Raw genomic sequence first — 15,833 nt, 5'->3', positions numbered from 1 at the left:
GTCTAGGCGGGATGCTGGAAGTTGGACCATGAGCAGGACTTTAGGTCCCAGGGCCCTGGGAGCCTCCGAGCTAGCCTCAGGCCAGGAGGGCAGGACTGGCCCCCCGTGTACTCAGCCTGGGCCGGCTTAGGGCCAGAGGCATCCTGGGAAGAAGAGTATCTGCGGCCTCTCTCCTGGCCACCCTCCGTCAGACAGCGCTGGCTGGGCTCGGCCTGCTCTCAGACCACGGCTGCCTCCCACACCCCACCCACGACTGCTGTGGGAGCTGCCAGCTGGGGGTGCCGCCCTTTCCGGTGGGAGGCTCCTGCATTCCAGCTGTCCCAGGGGCTGGGGCAGTGGACTTGCTCTTGCTGATAAGCGGGGCCTCGGCCACAGTCAGAAATGCTCTCTTTCCGAAAGGGGTGACTTGGAGGTCCTGTACAGAGCTCTATTCTTGGGACTGGACAAGAGGAAGTCCCTCCAGGGCTCAGCCAGCATGGGGTGAAGTGGGGACAAGACTATAATCCTGGGTAGTGTGCTTCTTAGGAGGGGCTGGAAGCAGAGACCAGGAGTAGCTCCAACAGAGACCGTCAGAGCTGTAAGGGGTTCAGACACACCAGCCCAATCCCTTGCCGATGAGGTTGGCACATGGCGGGTAGGACCTGCTGCGGGTCTCCCAGGCAGGTAGGAGCTGAGAAACAGTGGAGGGGATTGCGTGTCCCACTTTCCTTAGCTCAGCTGCAGTAAGCTAAGTCATCAGTCACGGCTCTGAGAAAGGACACATAGCCCAACTCTGTGAATCAGGTGGCTGACCCTGAGGGACAGGCAGGGGACTGACCGCAGGGCCACTTCGGTACCCAGGGAAGATGAGTGTTTCCACCTCTGGGGCACTGAGCTGGGCCTGACACCCAAGGGGAGGGCTGCTGCTGAATTTGGGTCCAGGTTTTTCTCTCTCTGGCCTTGCCTGGAGGTGGATCAAAGACCAAGAGCCCCCCAGAGGGTCCTACCCTGTTCCGCCCTCCCCTTGGAAAATCCAGGATGCAGGGTCACATTGAAGAGGGAGTCACCTGGCTTGGCCAGACCAAAGGCCCCCAGTTTGTTCCCAGGTGAGTGATGCCCACATGGCTGAGGGGCCTCGCTGGGGCTGACCCCCTTCCCTGGGGTCAAGAGCAGTCTGAGAGCTAAAGCTCTGAAGGTTGGACCTGTCCCTAGAATGCCACTGAGACTCTCAGCCCCTTTACCGGGTGGGGGGCACCGGCCCCTTCTCCTGGGGCCACGCACTGACTCCTGCTGTCTCTGCCACCTGGTTGACCCCAGGATTGTCCCTTAGCTGCCTCTTGAATGTTTCCTAAGTACCAAGGAAACCCAGAAAGAAAATGCTAGCCCTTGGCTGTCAAGAGACCCAGCCTCTGAAGTACAGAATGCGGATTCTAATAAGCGCTCTCCTCCCGGTGCTTCCCAAACCTGGCTGCAGATTCCCTTCACGAGGGGACTGTTTAAAACTTACAGGCCTCTGGGCTTAGCTCAGGCCTAATGAATGAAGTCCTAGGGCCAGGCCCTGACACCCATCGCTCTGGCCCCAAACAATGGCTGTTCCTGGGACAAGCATCCTATTTGGTGGTCAGGGGCCATCTTACCTGTCCCTCCACACACAGGGGAGCAGGTGACTTGCCCAGTTGCCCCTGACAAAGCCTCCTCTCTCACTCACTGGCCACTCCTAAGAATCATTGCTCTGTTCTCATTTTTAGGCTTGGGTTCCCACCTTGTTCAGAAAGAAGGCTTCGACAAATGCATGAGACTAAGGCCACCCCGTGACAACTGCCCCCCACTACTGTCCCTACTGCCCTCCATAGGCTGACATGCACTTCTGCGCCACCCCCACATCCATGCCATGGGAATAACCCACCTTCGGCCACTGTCTAGGAGGCGAGGGAGGGTGTGGTTTAGGTTTGGAGGGTCCCGAGTTGGCTCCTGCTCCCACATCACCACCTTAGGATCGCGGGAAGTGACCTGATGCTCTCTGGTCTTCTTTGGCAAAGTAGGAGTAATGATACCTAAGCCTTTGGGTCGCCAGGAGCCTCGGAAGAGATACTGTACGACCCAGGGCTTTATAAGCCAAGGGCTCTGCACGCTTCACACATCCCTGTTCTGCCTCTGGCCAGCAGTCGGCCTTTGCGTGCGTTCCCTAACCCCTCTGAGCCTCCGGGTCCTTGTCTGTAAGATGGGGATTGCAACAGTGCCACTGTGGTCGTGGCCGTGGCCGTGAGGATTGAATGAGGTGACACATGCAACGCTCTGCCCAGAGGAACCTCCCAGTGAATGGCAGCTTTGGCTCCTAACCGTGGAAACCGAGGCCGGCTCTGCGGGGGAGTGGCTGCTCCACGTCAGGTCAAAGATCTGGACAAACAGCCCAGGACAGACGCCCCTGGAGCATCAATCTGAGGCTTGCTCCTGCCTGCAACCGTCCGGCCGCAAGGTCCCCGGGAGCTCCTCCACACTAGCAGGAGGCCTGGGGCCGTCCTGGAGGAGAGGGCCACTTCCTGTCTGAGAGCCTGGCGTCCTCCTCTCTGGGCTGCTCTGCTGGGGCCTGTCAGTCTGGGTCTCTGGAGAGAGCCCCCCAGACAGTCCTGTGGCTGGCGGGCTGGAATGTGCCTCTCCGGATGTTTCTGAGATGGTTATTTCTGCATTCGAGCTGTGGTCAGGAGGCCCTACGCATTCCTGAAGAGGGACACTGAGTCCGTGCCAAGCTGTGAAGCCTCGAGCAGAGATGCAGGGGTCTGAGAGCTGGGGTCTGGGGCTGTCTCTGCAGAAAATATCCACACGGGGTCGTGCGACAGTATCTCCTCGGTCAGCTCAGGGCTGCCCCGGGGCTCCTGCATACCATACATAAACCTGGGTTTGGTCTGGGCTCCAGAGTGGCCCTGTGGCCCAGAAAAGGAAGTGTGGTGACAGGAGGGAGGGAAAGCATTCTCTGGGGGCTGAGGTCTGCTGGGTGACCAGGGCGAGGGGGAAGGGAGATAGTCAGGATTCAGGTTTATCACCCTCTGGTTCAACTGGAATCCTGGGGGCACCTACTGGTTCAGCGAGGGTTATGAGGGCACCCATGGGTTCAACCAAGGTCATGGAGTCACCTGCTATCAACTGAGGTGATCCACTGGTTCAAACAGGGTCATGGGGACGCCCAGTGATTTAACTGGGATCATGGGGACACCCATGGGTCAGGATCCAGGCAGGAGAGCACAGGTTGGGGGTTGCACTTCCCTTTTCCAGCGTCTGTGCAATCAAGTCTGCCCACCAGAGTCCAGAAGACAGCCCCTCTACGGTCCACCCTTGCCCCTGCCCCTGCCCCTTTCCTTGGACACACTCATGCCCTTCAGCCTGCCCCATGCTGTTCCCTCATCTAGAAACCTCTCACTGCCCATCATGACCTACTAGAGTCCTCACTCCTCATTCAAGCTCCCTCAAGTGCTACCTTCTCCAGGAAGCCTTCTCAGATCCCTACTTTGAGTGTCTACTAGGGTTCAGTATATATAATGTTCAACTGTGGTTTCAGGATTCCACAGACCAGAGACTCCATGGGGAAGGAGCTGGGTCTTCGTTTTCTATTCTTTCCGTGCCAAGTATAGTGTCTAGTACTCAGGAGATCTCAATGATTTTTGAGGGGTTAGGGGTCCCTCTTTGGGTCCTTGGACTCTCCAGGCTGCCCCTCTGAAGATCAAGAAATCAAAGCATCTCAGGGTTGGGAAGAATCTTAAAAGCCCTTTAAGGAAGCCCCCAGTCTGCTATATGGGTGGCGCGATGATCTTTTTGACGCGTCAACTTGGTTAGGATAAGGCCTTAGTTATTAATCAAACACTGATCTAGGGTTGCTGTGAAACATTTTGTAGATGTCACTGAAGTCCATAATCGGTTGACTTTAAGGGAGATTATTTCACATTATCTTCGATAATCTGAGTGGGCCTGACTCAATCATTTGAAAGGCCTTACGAGTCAAACTGAACGTTCCCTGAAGAAGAAATTCTGCCCATGGAAGGCAGTTTCAGCCCATGCTGGAAAGACTTCCGGCTTCCTGATAGCCTACTCCATGGATCTCAGACTTGCCTAGCAGTTACTACTATCACCTAAGCCAAGTCCTTGTAATATGTCTCTTAATATAGTTCTCCTACAGGTTCTGCTTCTCTGATTGAACCCCAATGGATACAGGTATCCTCTGCAGCTTGCCCACCCAGTTTCTTCTTGTACGCTTCCTATGATGGGGAGCTCACCACCTATCAAGTCTACATAGTCCATCTTTGGTCAGCTTCAACTCGAACAAGCTCTTATACTGGACTTGATTAAGCCTAAGGACGGACCCACTGGTGCTGGTTCAACCCCTTGGGCCCAATCAGCCCAAGGTTGGTTCTTTTATCTTGCAATAGCCCAGCAGATATTTGAAGGCAGCATGCATGCTCTCCACACCTGTCCCTGCCAAGTGTCCTTCATTTGACACGCTGCTCCCCTCCTCTGACTGTTCCCCAGGTCGTCCCTCGTATAGCCTGCCTTCCACCTGTCAGTGCATTCCACACCATTGCCGACGACAGAGTGAGCGTGTCTAGGAGCCATAGGACCATGGGCCTGGAGACCTCCCTGAGTCTTTGCTGTCTGGATCCCAGCCCATGGGAAGCCGGGGGCTCTTCTTGAAAGAAGAAATGAGCCCGAACCTCTTCTAAGGGTGACTGGAGGCTGCACTGCCCCTTGGGAATTTGGGTAGTCGCCATGAGGGACGAGCCAGTTTCCCACTTGGACATTTAATCTGTGGGGCACACGTTCTCCACGGATCTGAGGAGCTTCCCTGGCAGATGGGGGAGGAATGGAGGACAGTTGAGGACAGCGGATACCAGTTTGCAGGCTTCTCCATAGGGAAGCCCTTCTTTAGGTCTCTCCTGCCTTCCCCTCACCCGCGGGACCACACAGCCTGTGGCCTCACGGAGTCTCCATGGCTGGTTCCTGCGGGGCAGCCACAGCCCCTCTCCAGCCTCAGAGTCAGGATGCACTAGCTCTGAGGCCATTGGCTCTCATAGTCCACAACCAGATTCCTAGGGATTTTTCTAGCTCTACACATTCTTGGTCTTAAAACCACAGTCCACGCCTCAAGTCTACTCCTCAAAGTCAGGTCTCCAGGTTGTCTAGATCCTGGCTACTAAAGTGTGGACTATGGATCAACAGCACCAGTGTCTCCTGGGGGCTTGGTAAAACGGCAGAATCTCAGGGACCCCCAGACCTCCTGACTCAGAATCTGCATTTAAACCAGATGAACCAGGTCTTTCCCTGCTCAGCAGTGTGTGCAAAGCATTAATGCATCCACGCCACTGAGCAGGACTTCTTCTGCTCCCCTGTGGAACATCTCCTTGTACAGGTGGGAAGCCTGAGGCACGCCGGGGAAGTGTCTGCTCTTCCCGTGAGTTCAGGGGCAGCAGGAGAGAGAGAGCAGCTGGAAGGATTTGTCTAAGGGGCGAGAAGAACCCTGTTTCTAGCTCCCGGGCCAGGCTCCTGCTTTGAATTCCCAGCAGCCACGTGCCCCCTCACAAAGGGGTCCTGTGTGTCACCGGAGGAAGGCGGGGGAGGCAGGAGCAGTGAGAGCCTGCTTTTGTGGAGGCGGAGGGTGGGAGCTTGGCCCCAGCCTGGCAGGGATCCCAGGAGGCCACAGGACCAGGAAGACTGGAGCGGATTGCTCTAGGTGGCAGCTGAGGCCCGCTCTGGAAAACGGGAAGGTGAAGGTATGATTGTGGCGGTAGCTTGGGGTGGGGGGGTTCCAGGAGAGGGTGAGGGGTGGGTTCCCAGGAGCTGCCTGGGAACTGCCTTAGCCCCGGCAGTTTCTGGACAACAAGGAAGTGTTGTTCAAGCTGGGAGGCAGCAGCATCCCTTGGACCCTTGACTGCTCTCTCCACAGCGACAAGGGCCTCGAAAGGCATTTGTCAGGCAGCTCTCTGCTGACCACAGGCTAATAGGCGGGTCAGGAGGAGGCCCAGGGCTAGCAGAGCAGGCCGGCTGGCAGCTTGCTGTCTCCTTTAAGAGCCTGACGGGGGCGGAGGGCGGGCAAGAACACCAAGGGAAGTGTCAGTAAACAGGGCTTCAAGGCCAGCTCTGAGAATAACTGTTAAGTGTAGCCTTGACCATGCCCCTTCTCTGATCTGAATTTTCCCTTCCACCCTGTAAAATGAGAGGGTCAGAGATAAAATTCTGATTTCTCTTTGGGCAAAATACTCTTGAGGGTGAGAGATCCTGACGCTGAGGCCACAGCTGAGTGTCCTGTGCGGACCCTGGTATCCCATCCTGCATCATTTGTGACGTTCATATGGAAGGGATGGCAGGGGATCCTTGGAGTGGGGGGAAGGGGAGGAGCCGCATGACTCTGTGAAAAGATACTCCCTACAGCCCTGGATGGAAACCCTGGCACAATCGTTTAATATTTGTAGGGTTCAGGGCCAATTCTCGAACTTCTCTGAGCTTCCCTTTCCTTGACCATAACAGAATGAGAAGGCCCGCCCTCCCAGGGCAGCGGTGAGAGTGCGGACTGTGGGGAGTGCCCCAGACAGCGCCCTTCGGGTAATAGACCCACGTCAGGTCCCTGTGTCCAAGGCAGGGATGGGGCGTGAGGGAGCGCCCATCTGGGTCTCTGATAATGATCTCCGTCAGAGCTGGGTCTCTTCCCTGGCTGCTGGCTGACTGCAGGGAAATTACTTTTACATTTTTTTTTATTACAAAATCAACTCACAGATTCACCGTTTGTGCTGCCAGCTGAAAGCTGCTTATAGTGGCGATTTGCACTAAACTCATCTGTGCTTGTTTATGTTTTCTTTGAAAATACTTATTGTGTTGGTTCTGTCCCCACTCTGGCCAGCCTGTGTCTTCTATTTCTGGTCCTATTCTCGCCCCCCACTCCCTCCCTGTCTCTAGCCCCCAACCGTGATGTGTGGGAACTGGACATGCAGGTAGGAAGCATGACGGTCAGAAGGACCTCTGATCAAATACACCCTCTTTGCAGATGAGGAAACTGAGGGTCACAGAGGACCAGCAACCGAGCTAAGTGGAGCTGGAACTCTTGCCTCCTTCCTCCAATCCAGGGGTAGGTTCTCCTACCGCTGTGAACCTCACTGTCCTTGACTGGTTTCCTGCAGGGTCTGCCTGCTCAAAGGAGGGAGCATTGCCCCTGAGCCTGGATGTCAGGCCAACTCCAGGCATGGGTAGGATCTAGAAAGCCTGGGTTGGGAGAATGGGGTTAGGAGAATGCAGGGAAGGGTGTGGCAGCCTCTGGTCCCCAACACCACCGTCCCCTGTTAGGAGGGAGCAGAGGTAACTGTGTTCTTGGTAATCCTTGGGAAACCAAGCAGTTCCCTTCTGTGGGGGGAGTGATAGTAATAATACATGAACAGTAATGTTAATTACATTGATCATTGCAGATATGGCTTATTAAGTACCTACTCTGTACCAGGCATTTCCTTTATATTATCCATTTCCTCCTGGGAGGCAGATATCATTCTCCCCATTTTGCAAATGACAAAACAAGCTCAGAGAGACTAAGTAACTTGTCCAAGATCATATAACTAGTGGCGGGGGGTGGGGTGGGGGAGGTGAGTGGAGAGGCAGTTTGAGGGATAAACCCAGGCACTCTGGCTTCTAAGCCAGAGCCCACCCTCCTAGACCACCACAGAAAAGGCTTGTGCAGTCAAAGCAGAGGGGTGGCCTGTGGGCAGGGAGGAAGGAAATACTGACCAAGAGTGGGCAGTAGGACTATTCCAGGCTGGGCTGCCCCTTCACCCTACCCCAGCAAGTCAACAGAGGACTGGAAACAGGAGTGAAAGGCAACCAGAATTCTTGGTGCTAAGAGAGATGGTGGGTCGTGAAGGGAACCGGCTAGGGTGACGAGAGAGTTCTAGTGCGGGCATCCGAAGGCCTCGGTTCTAATCAGGTTTGTGCTTGCAACTTGCTGTGTGACTTTGGGCAAGTCACTCACCTCTCTGGGTGTTTGGATGATTGCTGATGTCTCCTTTCACTCTTTTATTTGAGGACTCTAGGATGTACTGGGTGGCAGGTCACTTCTATACTTTCCTCCTTCTTGGAAAGATGTAAAAAGTACAGGTTCCTTCGTGAGCTGCCTGCTTGATTTCACAATCTAAGGACTCCCAGGCCACGTGATGGGTGATGGGAGCCTGTGCTCAGCTGAGAACAGGCTGGACACTGAGGAGAGAGCAGAACAGAAGGTTTTCTGCCCCAGCTCCAGCAGCTAATCAATCACCTGGCCTGTTGTTGCCTTAGAGCCCCGAGGATTACGGGGGCCCACATGGGAGAAGAGCACCTGTGAGTCTGTGGCGGTCTCAGGTAGGGCCCGGTGCTGGGCACAGCTCTGCCACGTGGTCTGGGTTGGTCAGGGGCTGGGGTGTGGGGGAGCAGCAGGCTGGCCGCAGTGTGCTGGAGGGAGAGGCACTCTCCTGGGAAGGGCTTTGCCAGGGGAAAAGACAAGCCTTGGCTCCTTGGTGCCCTGAAGATACAGGGTCTGGGCTGAGTTCTTGAAGTGGGGAAAGAACTGGCAGGAAAGCCAGGGCATGGGAGTCAAAGAGGCTCAGCTGAATCTGGGCAGGTGCCATACTTTCAAGTCACAAGGCCACGGGTGAGTCATCTACACACAGAGCCTTAGGTTCCTCTGCTGAGAAATGGGGGTACTAATGCCCCTCTTGAGGGGGTGGCGAGAGAACTGAACGAGAGTGTACAGAGCCTGACAAAGAGCAGACAATCAATGGTGGCTGCTAGGATTACTGTGGCTGTTCCTGCGGTTAATAATAATAATAATAACAACAAGCAAGAGGCGTCCTGAACAAGTGGAAGGAGTGGAGGCCCGGGAGTCAGGTTTGGTTCACCTCTGGCTGTGTGACTCCTGTCACCTTTCTGATTCCTTATCTGTAAGAGGAGGGGGTGGCCCTAGCTGATCTGGAGTCCCCTTCCAGCTCTGACAGCCTACAGGCTATGAATAGATGGGGCTGGGGCCCCGGAGGAGTTTAATGACTCAACAGCCGGAGAGGTTAAGCTTTCCCAGAAAAGAGTTTCCATTTGCGTTTGATGAACTTAGGGCACAACAAAGGAAGGGTTTCCTGGCTGGGAGGCCAGGGATGAGGGAGCCGGAGGAATCCTTGCAGCCCATGGAGACTGTGACTAACCAGGTGAATGACTAACTCAGACCCTGCCGACCCTCAACCAATCAGGGCTCCCCGAGAGCACCCTGCGAGCTGGCATCACCGAGCACATCCTGGCCATGCCAATTTCAGCTGGCTCTGGGATTCACAGCATATGGAGACAGAAGCAGCAGCCAAGAGACCGGCAGGGAAAGAGCACTGGGCTTGGAGTCAGAAGACCCAGCTTCAGGTTCTAACTCCGCTGCTCACCAGCTGCATGACTTTGGAGGAGTCCCTTCCCCTCCTTTCCCGCCATGGCTTCATCTGCGCACTGGAGCTAATAATACCTGCCCTGACAACTTTCCTGAGCGGCGAAGGCTGAGACTCAAGAGATGAGATGAGTGTGCGTTGTGATCTCTAAGTGGGAGGTTCTGTCATTTTTCTATCCCAATGTGAGTCCCGGTGACTCAGGAGACCAGTTTGGGTCCCCAGAGGGGTCAGGTGGATAGAGGCTGTGCCTCTGGCTTTTGGTCACCATCATTTAATACAGGGCCCCTTCTGGCCATCTGATCACAGCCCAGACAGGCTTGTCTTAGAGCAGAGCCCCTGTGGACTGTTTCCAGCCAGATGGTGTAGCCAGAGAAAGAGGTGACAAAAAGCCAGGGATGGTTGGGTGGGGCAGGAAGTGGGCAGTGCCCTTCTGGGGCCCCCACAGAACTAGGGTGGTGCCTTGATGCTGTCTTTCTTCTTGCCCAGCACTGTATCAATAAATATCACCAGAACAGCACTCTGTCTGCCTCTACCACCAGCTTTTAGCATCTGTCTGGGTAAGGACTATAAGCTTACTTACAAACTCTGTGAGCTGGACACACGGCAGGGACGGAGGGGAAGGATGATGCCCTTTCATTTCTGCACACCTTCAGCCCATCAGGAGCATTCTTTGAGTGCTCGTGTGTGTCACAGGGTACTGTGTCAGCCCTGGGAGAACAGAGATGGGAACCACAGGGCCCTGCCCATACGGAGGTTAATTGCAATGTGGTTAAAGAGACAAAACACATCCCCTAAAATGTCAATAACCATGCAAGAGAGCCTACACTGTCACACAGGTTGTCCTGACAGTGAGTCCTGCTAAGTTGTCTAGAGTGATGGCCTGGGATGGTCTGGGAGACTTCAAGGAGGAAGTGGGATTTGAGCTGGACCTGGAAGGTTAGCTTGGACAAGATAAATAGAAGACAGAGAAGAAGGTGTGCCTGACAGGCGTGCTTAAGTTGTTCTCAGGAGACGGTATGGCTGCTGTCTGTGGTGGAGGGATCATGTCAGTAAGAAGTGAGAAAGGAAGCCAGAGATAGAGTTAGAGCCAGGTACGAAGGTCCTTCACTTTGGGATAAGGGGCATGGAGCTGATTGCATGGGCAGCCGGAAGCCACTGAGGGCTTCTGAGAGGGTACTGGTATGGTCAGAGCTGCACGTTGGGAAGATTCTCTCTGGCAGCATTGTCCAGAGGGAGATGGTTCCACGGGGGAATGAGGCTGGAGGCAAGGTCATTTAGGAAGTTACTGTGGAGCTGGGGACCAGGGGACTGAGAAAGGGGATGCATAATCAAAGGCTGCACTTGTGGGAAGAGGAAGGGGAAGGCCTAACTCTTGTTCAGTGCTCCTGAAACCCTGGCAGGTGGCAGGGAAGTGGGGGAGGGGAGGCTTCTTTCTGGGCAGGTCTGAGTCTGACTATTCTGCCCCGAAGTCAGAGGGTCAGCAGGACCCAGAGGTGCCCCCATTTGGGCCACATCCACTCCTGGGGCCCTCTTCTTCCTCTTCTAAGAGGGGAATCCAGAGACTATATAGCAGAGCTCCCCATGGACCCCAGAGAGGAGTGGAGCCTTGGAACAAAGTCCTGCAGTGGACAGACTGCAGAAACAGTGTCCAGTCCCACCTTTTACCCCCTCAACTCCTGTGGACTCCCGGGAAAACACTGCCATCTTGTCATGGGCTATGCCAAGTGGCAATGAGCCCTGGGGAGCTCAGCCAAAGCAAGGAGAGGGACGGGAGAGAGGAGAAGGAATGGGAAAGATGGAGGCCTGGAGGCATCCCAATGGGCTTTGGGGGAAGGTGAGCTGGGAGCGTGCCAGCACTGGGCGGAAGGCCTGAGATCATTTTAGCCAACCTCTCATGGTCTAGAGGTGAGCCTGAGACCCAGACAGAAGAAGGGACTTGCCCAAGGTCATAGAGCAGGAAAAGCGATGGAGCTGGGCTGGAATCAGAGTCTTGGGAGCCAGTGCGGTGTTTACTCCTATTTGGACACTTCCGAATCGCACTGAAGATTCCTTTCCTGGACATCCATCTGTGTGCTTTCTGCGTGCGTGCCTGTGTCTGCCCTGTGTGTGCTGTGTGTATACCTGTGTGTACATGTGCCTGTGCCTATGTCGTGAGAGAGTCTGGGTGTGTGTGTGGCCTGCGGCACTGCTGCTTGGAGAAGAGAACTGAGGCCATTCCTGCGGGGTGACTGTTTTCTCGGGACAGCAGAGAAGGCAGACAGAGCTGGATCTGGCTTCCAGCACCAAATCTGCTTCCCTAAGAAAATTAAAGGCACTGGCTGGCTGTGCCCAAACTCTGGGAGCTGGACACACACACACACACACACACACGCAGGCGTGTACACACACACACACACACACTCCAAGCGGCACTCACAGAGGCAGTTAGAGGGTGTTTTAGGCACCCAGAGTAGGCAGGAGTGCCACGGAGTGCCCGAGTACCTGCATCCACACGTCTCCCTGGAGCCCCAGCCAGTGTAGACACGCCAAGGTGCGGAAGCCCATCTGCCAGGGACACGGAGTCGCGCGCTCCCCGCCGCTCTACGCTCAGCTCTCTGCTCCAGGGCCTGGCCCGGCCACACCCCTCCTCCCCAGCCTCCGCCGGTCGTTCCTGCCCCTCTCACACACTTCAAAGTCCCCTGAGGCCCTCGCGCAGCCTGGCAGGGACAAGTTAGGGCTGGCCCGGCCGGAGAGTCAGGTCCGGAGCCAGGAATCGACGCCTCCCCCGAGTCCTGTCCCCGCGGAGCAGACAAGCCAGGCTGAACTCGGATTTCTGGCAGCGCGGGGTTCGGCGCCTAGACCCTCTCCGGGGGATCCCCCCAGCCCTGGCCGGCTCGGGACTACCCCGGAACACGGCGCCCAGCCCCCGGTCCCCGCCCCCCGCCTGCGAGTAGTTACCGATGGTGGTGATGACGGTGATGGCGAAGTAGAAGGAGCCGGCGAAGCGCCACTGCACGCCGGCCTTGTGCGGCTTGAGGCGCAGCACGACGCGCTCGAGCTCCTCGTAGCCGCCCTGGCTGAGGTTGTAGCGCGCCCGCAGCTCCTGCTGCCGCAGCTCCAGCCGCTGCCGCTCGATCATCTCGGGCTCCGACTCGAGCGCGTCGAAGACCGCGGCGCCCACCAGCAGGTAGGTGAAGGTGCACACTATGAGCGCCAGCGTGCGCACGTTCTGCCGCTTCATCGTCCCGCCCGAGCCGCTGCCGGCCCCCCGGCGCCCCCGGCCCGCGCCCCGGCCCCGGCCGCCGCTACTGCTGCCCCGGAGGCGGCCTGGGGCATGGCTGCACTCGCCGCTCCCCAAGCCCGGCACCCGCTCCGCGCCCCGGGGCCGCCGCCGCCAACGCCGCCGCCGCCGCCGCGGAGCTGTCCCTTCAGCACCACCCACCGCCCTCCTCCGCCCGGCCCCGCTCCCGCCCCCCGCCCCCCGCCCGCAGGCCGCCTCCTCCCGCCAGCCCTCCCGCCCAGCCAAATAAGGACTGGGGAGACGCGCCGAGGGAGGGAGGAGGGGGGCTGGCGAAGGGGGAGGGGAGGGGGAGTGAGCGGGAGAGCGGCGGAGAGACCGGGCAGGACCGTAGAAGAGAGACCCAGGAAAGAGATAACTAGACAGAGAAACGCCTATAACTACAGAGAAAGAGAAAAAGAGGCAGAGGGGGGTGTGACAGATAAGGAGATAAAGCCAGAGGTAGACTCACAGGCACAGAAAAAGAAGCGGCAGGCAGAAAAATACAGAGCGAGAGAGGCAGAAAGCGAAAGATGGAAACAGAGCGACAGAGACAGGGAGACCTGGATAGCTGTAGATAAACTGATGACGGAAAAAGAAAAGCAAGGAAGGGAAAAGGAACAGGCAGAGCGAGTCCTCCCCCCCCGCCCCCCCATCTCCACTGAAATCACAGCACGCTTTAGCTGGAAGGGAACTTGGGTCTTGCTGTGCCGCCCTTTATTATGTCCATGGGGAAACTGAGGTGCAGAGAAGTCAAGTGACATGCAAGGGCACAGGGTGGAGAACTACTGCCAGCACTGGGACTCAGCCATGCTTCCCTCCGCCCAGGCCACACGCCCCCCCACCTCCGACCAGGCTGCTGGCTGTCTTAGAAACAGGAGGGCACAGCTGTGGACCTGGGCACCCCAGGGCCAACACCCAAGGGAAAGCCCTGCTTTCATGAAATGTGACCCTTCCCAGGTCAGTGCGGCTCCTGGAACTGGCTGAGAAACACAGGCTAGCAGCCTCAGCTACTGGTGCTGAATCTCAGGCTCTCCTCCTCTGCTCCCCCAGGGCTGTCGCACTGTCTTGACATCCATAGCCCCAGTCCTGCACCAGTGGGCCAGGCTGGGCTTGGGGTGGGCTGCCAGAGACAGTGCCGGACATGAATGGGGGCATCCCGACAGAAGAGGGATCTAGCTGAAAAAGGACACATGTGGCCCAGACCAGGAGGCTTGCTGACAGACTAGGGGAAGCAGAGAGGTCTCTGTGGCTCTCTGTGCCTCAGTTTCTTCCTTTGTCAACATGGTGGTAGTGGTGGTGAGGAGGGGCAGGCCGTGAGACCTCAGATGAGGTGTCACTGCCCCTCTTAGAGTCTCACCTCCTTATCTCCCTGATGAGGTGCCGGGGCAGATGATCCCACAGGCCTTGCTTAGCTTCTCACAACTCCAGACTTGGATGGGCTGCGTGAGCAGAATGATCGGAATGCAAACCCCACTGCCAAGGAGGGTCAGAAAGTCTTTCACGGGACCCTGGCACAGGCCACGAGGAGAGACAGGGAAGAGGCCCCAAGTCTCCCGAGGTTGAGGAGGCCATCCAGAAGCAGGAGAGTCATCTGCCCAGAGTCTGGCCTGACCCGTCCCTGCTGGGCATCTCAGTGCCTTTCCGAAGAATGCTACCCACCCACTGCTTCTTTCAACCGTTCATTCAGAGTGTGTATCCGTCATCTGCTGTGTGTCAGGCTAGGCGTGTTCCATTTATTATCTCTAGTCTTACCACAACTCCGAAAGGTAGGTATGGTTGTGTTCATTTTAGAGATGGGAAAACTGAGGCAAAAGGCAGTGCTGAGAACTCTCCAAGATCGTTCAGCTGGAAGAGACTTCAGTCTGCCTTCCAAACCCATTCTCTTCTCCATAATGACTCCTGGAGCCTTAGTTTTTTTTCACCTGTAAATGGAATGGCTAATTATACTAGAGTCTTCGATCTGACAAAAGCTTTTTGCACCCTTGGCCATGAACTCAGCCTGCTGCAGGCCTCCCCCCTCCCCCCTGGCATCTTCTGGCTCCCTGGAAGACAAGTGTTGCCTTTCCTGGCTTCCCGGGGTTGAGGGCACAAGTTAGGTTCTGTCCTCCTGGCCACAGCTGCCCCAGAAGCCGATTACCCCAAAGCCCGTCTGAATGAGCCAGGTTCAAGAGGCCTGGTTTTCAGTGTGAAAAGCTGTGCGTCCAGGGTCTGCTTACTTCCGACTGTCGGGCCAGACTGCTGTGCAGATGAAAGGTGATATTATGAGTGAAAGAGCTTTGGAAAAGGGAAAAAGCTCTCTTTAGGGGCAGGGCATTTATTATTAATTATGATGAAGCTTGTTCTCACAGCACTTCAGAACTAGAAGGACCTTTAAAGACCAGCTAACCTGATCCTCTCATGTTACAGATGAGGAAACTGAGGCCCAGAAAGTAAGAAGGGGGTTGCTCAAAGTCACACAGGGAGTAAAGGGGGGCCAAGACTTATGTCCCATGTCTGGGGTCTCTCCTGTAGCCCCCATATGTATGGGATCAGGACACCTGCTGGCAGGGGAGTGTAGCACAGTGTCCCTGGAAACCAGGAGGTCAGCTTAGGTCTCACCCTCCTGTCCCCTCTCCCTTTCTTCTCTTCAGCAGGGCGGAACTGGTTAGGGGGAACCAGGCTAGTGGCAGTCAAGGTTTCTGAGTAGGCCCTGGGTCCTGCAGGCAGGAGTTCCATCAGCTCACCCTTGACCTGTGTGGGATAGTGTCAAAGATCTAGAAGCCTATCTCACCTCCTTCTGTCCAGGACTCCTGGGACTTGCCTGTACATCCCCACCTGACATGGGGCTGCCTCACCCTCTGCCCAAGGCCACATGTCAGCAAGCACCTCTATCAATCGTATATTTATAAATGATAAAACCTGCTCAGCTGACTTCCCTGTGTTCTATTTTTTTCAATCCATCAGTGACTCTAGCAGAGAATGCCTTGGGCTGGTTAGAAAGAGCTGTTTTACATGCCTCAAATCATGATACTGGCTGGCCTCCTGTGTGATCATTTGCTGAAATCTGATCCAGTATAGAGAAGAGTGGAGAGTTGGGGGGCCTGGGCTGGGGTCCTGTGTCTTCCGCCTGCTTCCCATGGGACTCAGGGCCAGTCACTCCTCTTTGGGCCTTTTGGTTTGCACCTCCATAAACGGAGTGG

General features: G+C 56.1%; 1 protein-coding gene across 1 annotated transcript in view; it reads right to left on the bottom strand.

Moving 5' to 3' along the window:
• KCNK3 (potassium two pore domain channel subfamily K member 3) overlaps positions 1-12,615 on the bottom strand; it is a 35,642-nt gene extending 23,027 nt beyond the window's left edge. The window contains exon 1 of the mRNA XM_040623000.1: positions 12,333-12,615. Within this exon, the coding sequence (XP_040478934.1) occupies positions 12,333-12,615 (283 nt within the window). The remainder of the gene's footprint in view (positions 1-12,332) is intronic.
• Between the last annotated feature and the right edge of the window lie 3,218 nt (positions 12,616-15,833).

The sequence above is a fragment of the Ursus maritimus genome, unplaced genomic scaffold (assembly GCF_017311325.1).
Source record: "Ursus maritimus isolate PB19 unplaced genomic scaffold, ASM1731132v1 scaffold_6, whole genome shotgun sequence".
In the NCBI taxonomy this organism is placed as follows: domain Eukaryota; kingdom Metazoa; phylum Chordata; class Mammalia; order Carnivora; family Ursidae; genus Ursus; species Ursus maritimus.
Note: the sequence above shows the minus strand (reverse complement) of the source record. Positions and strands in the feature narration are given on the sequence as shown.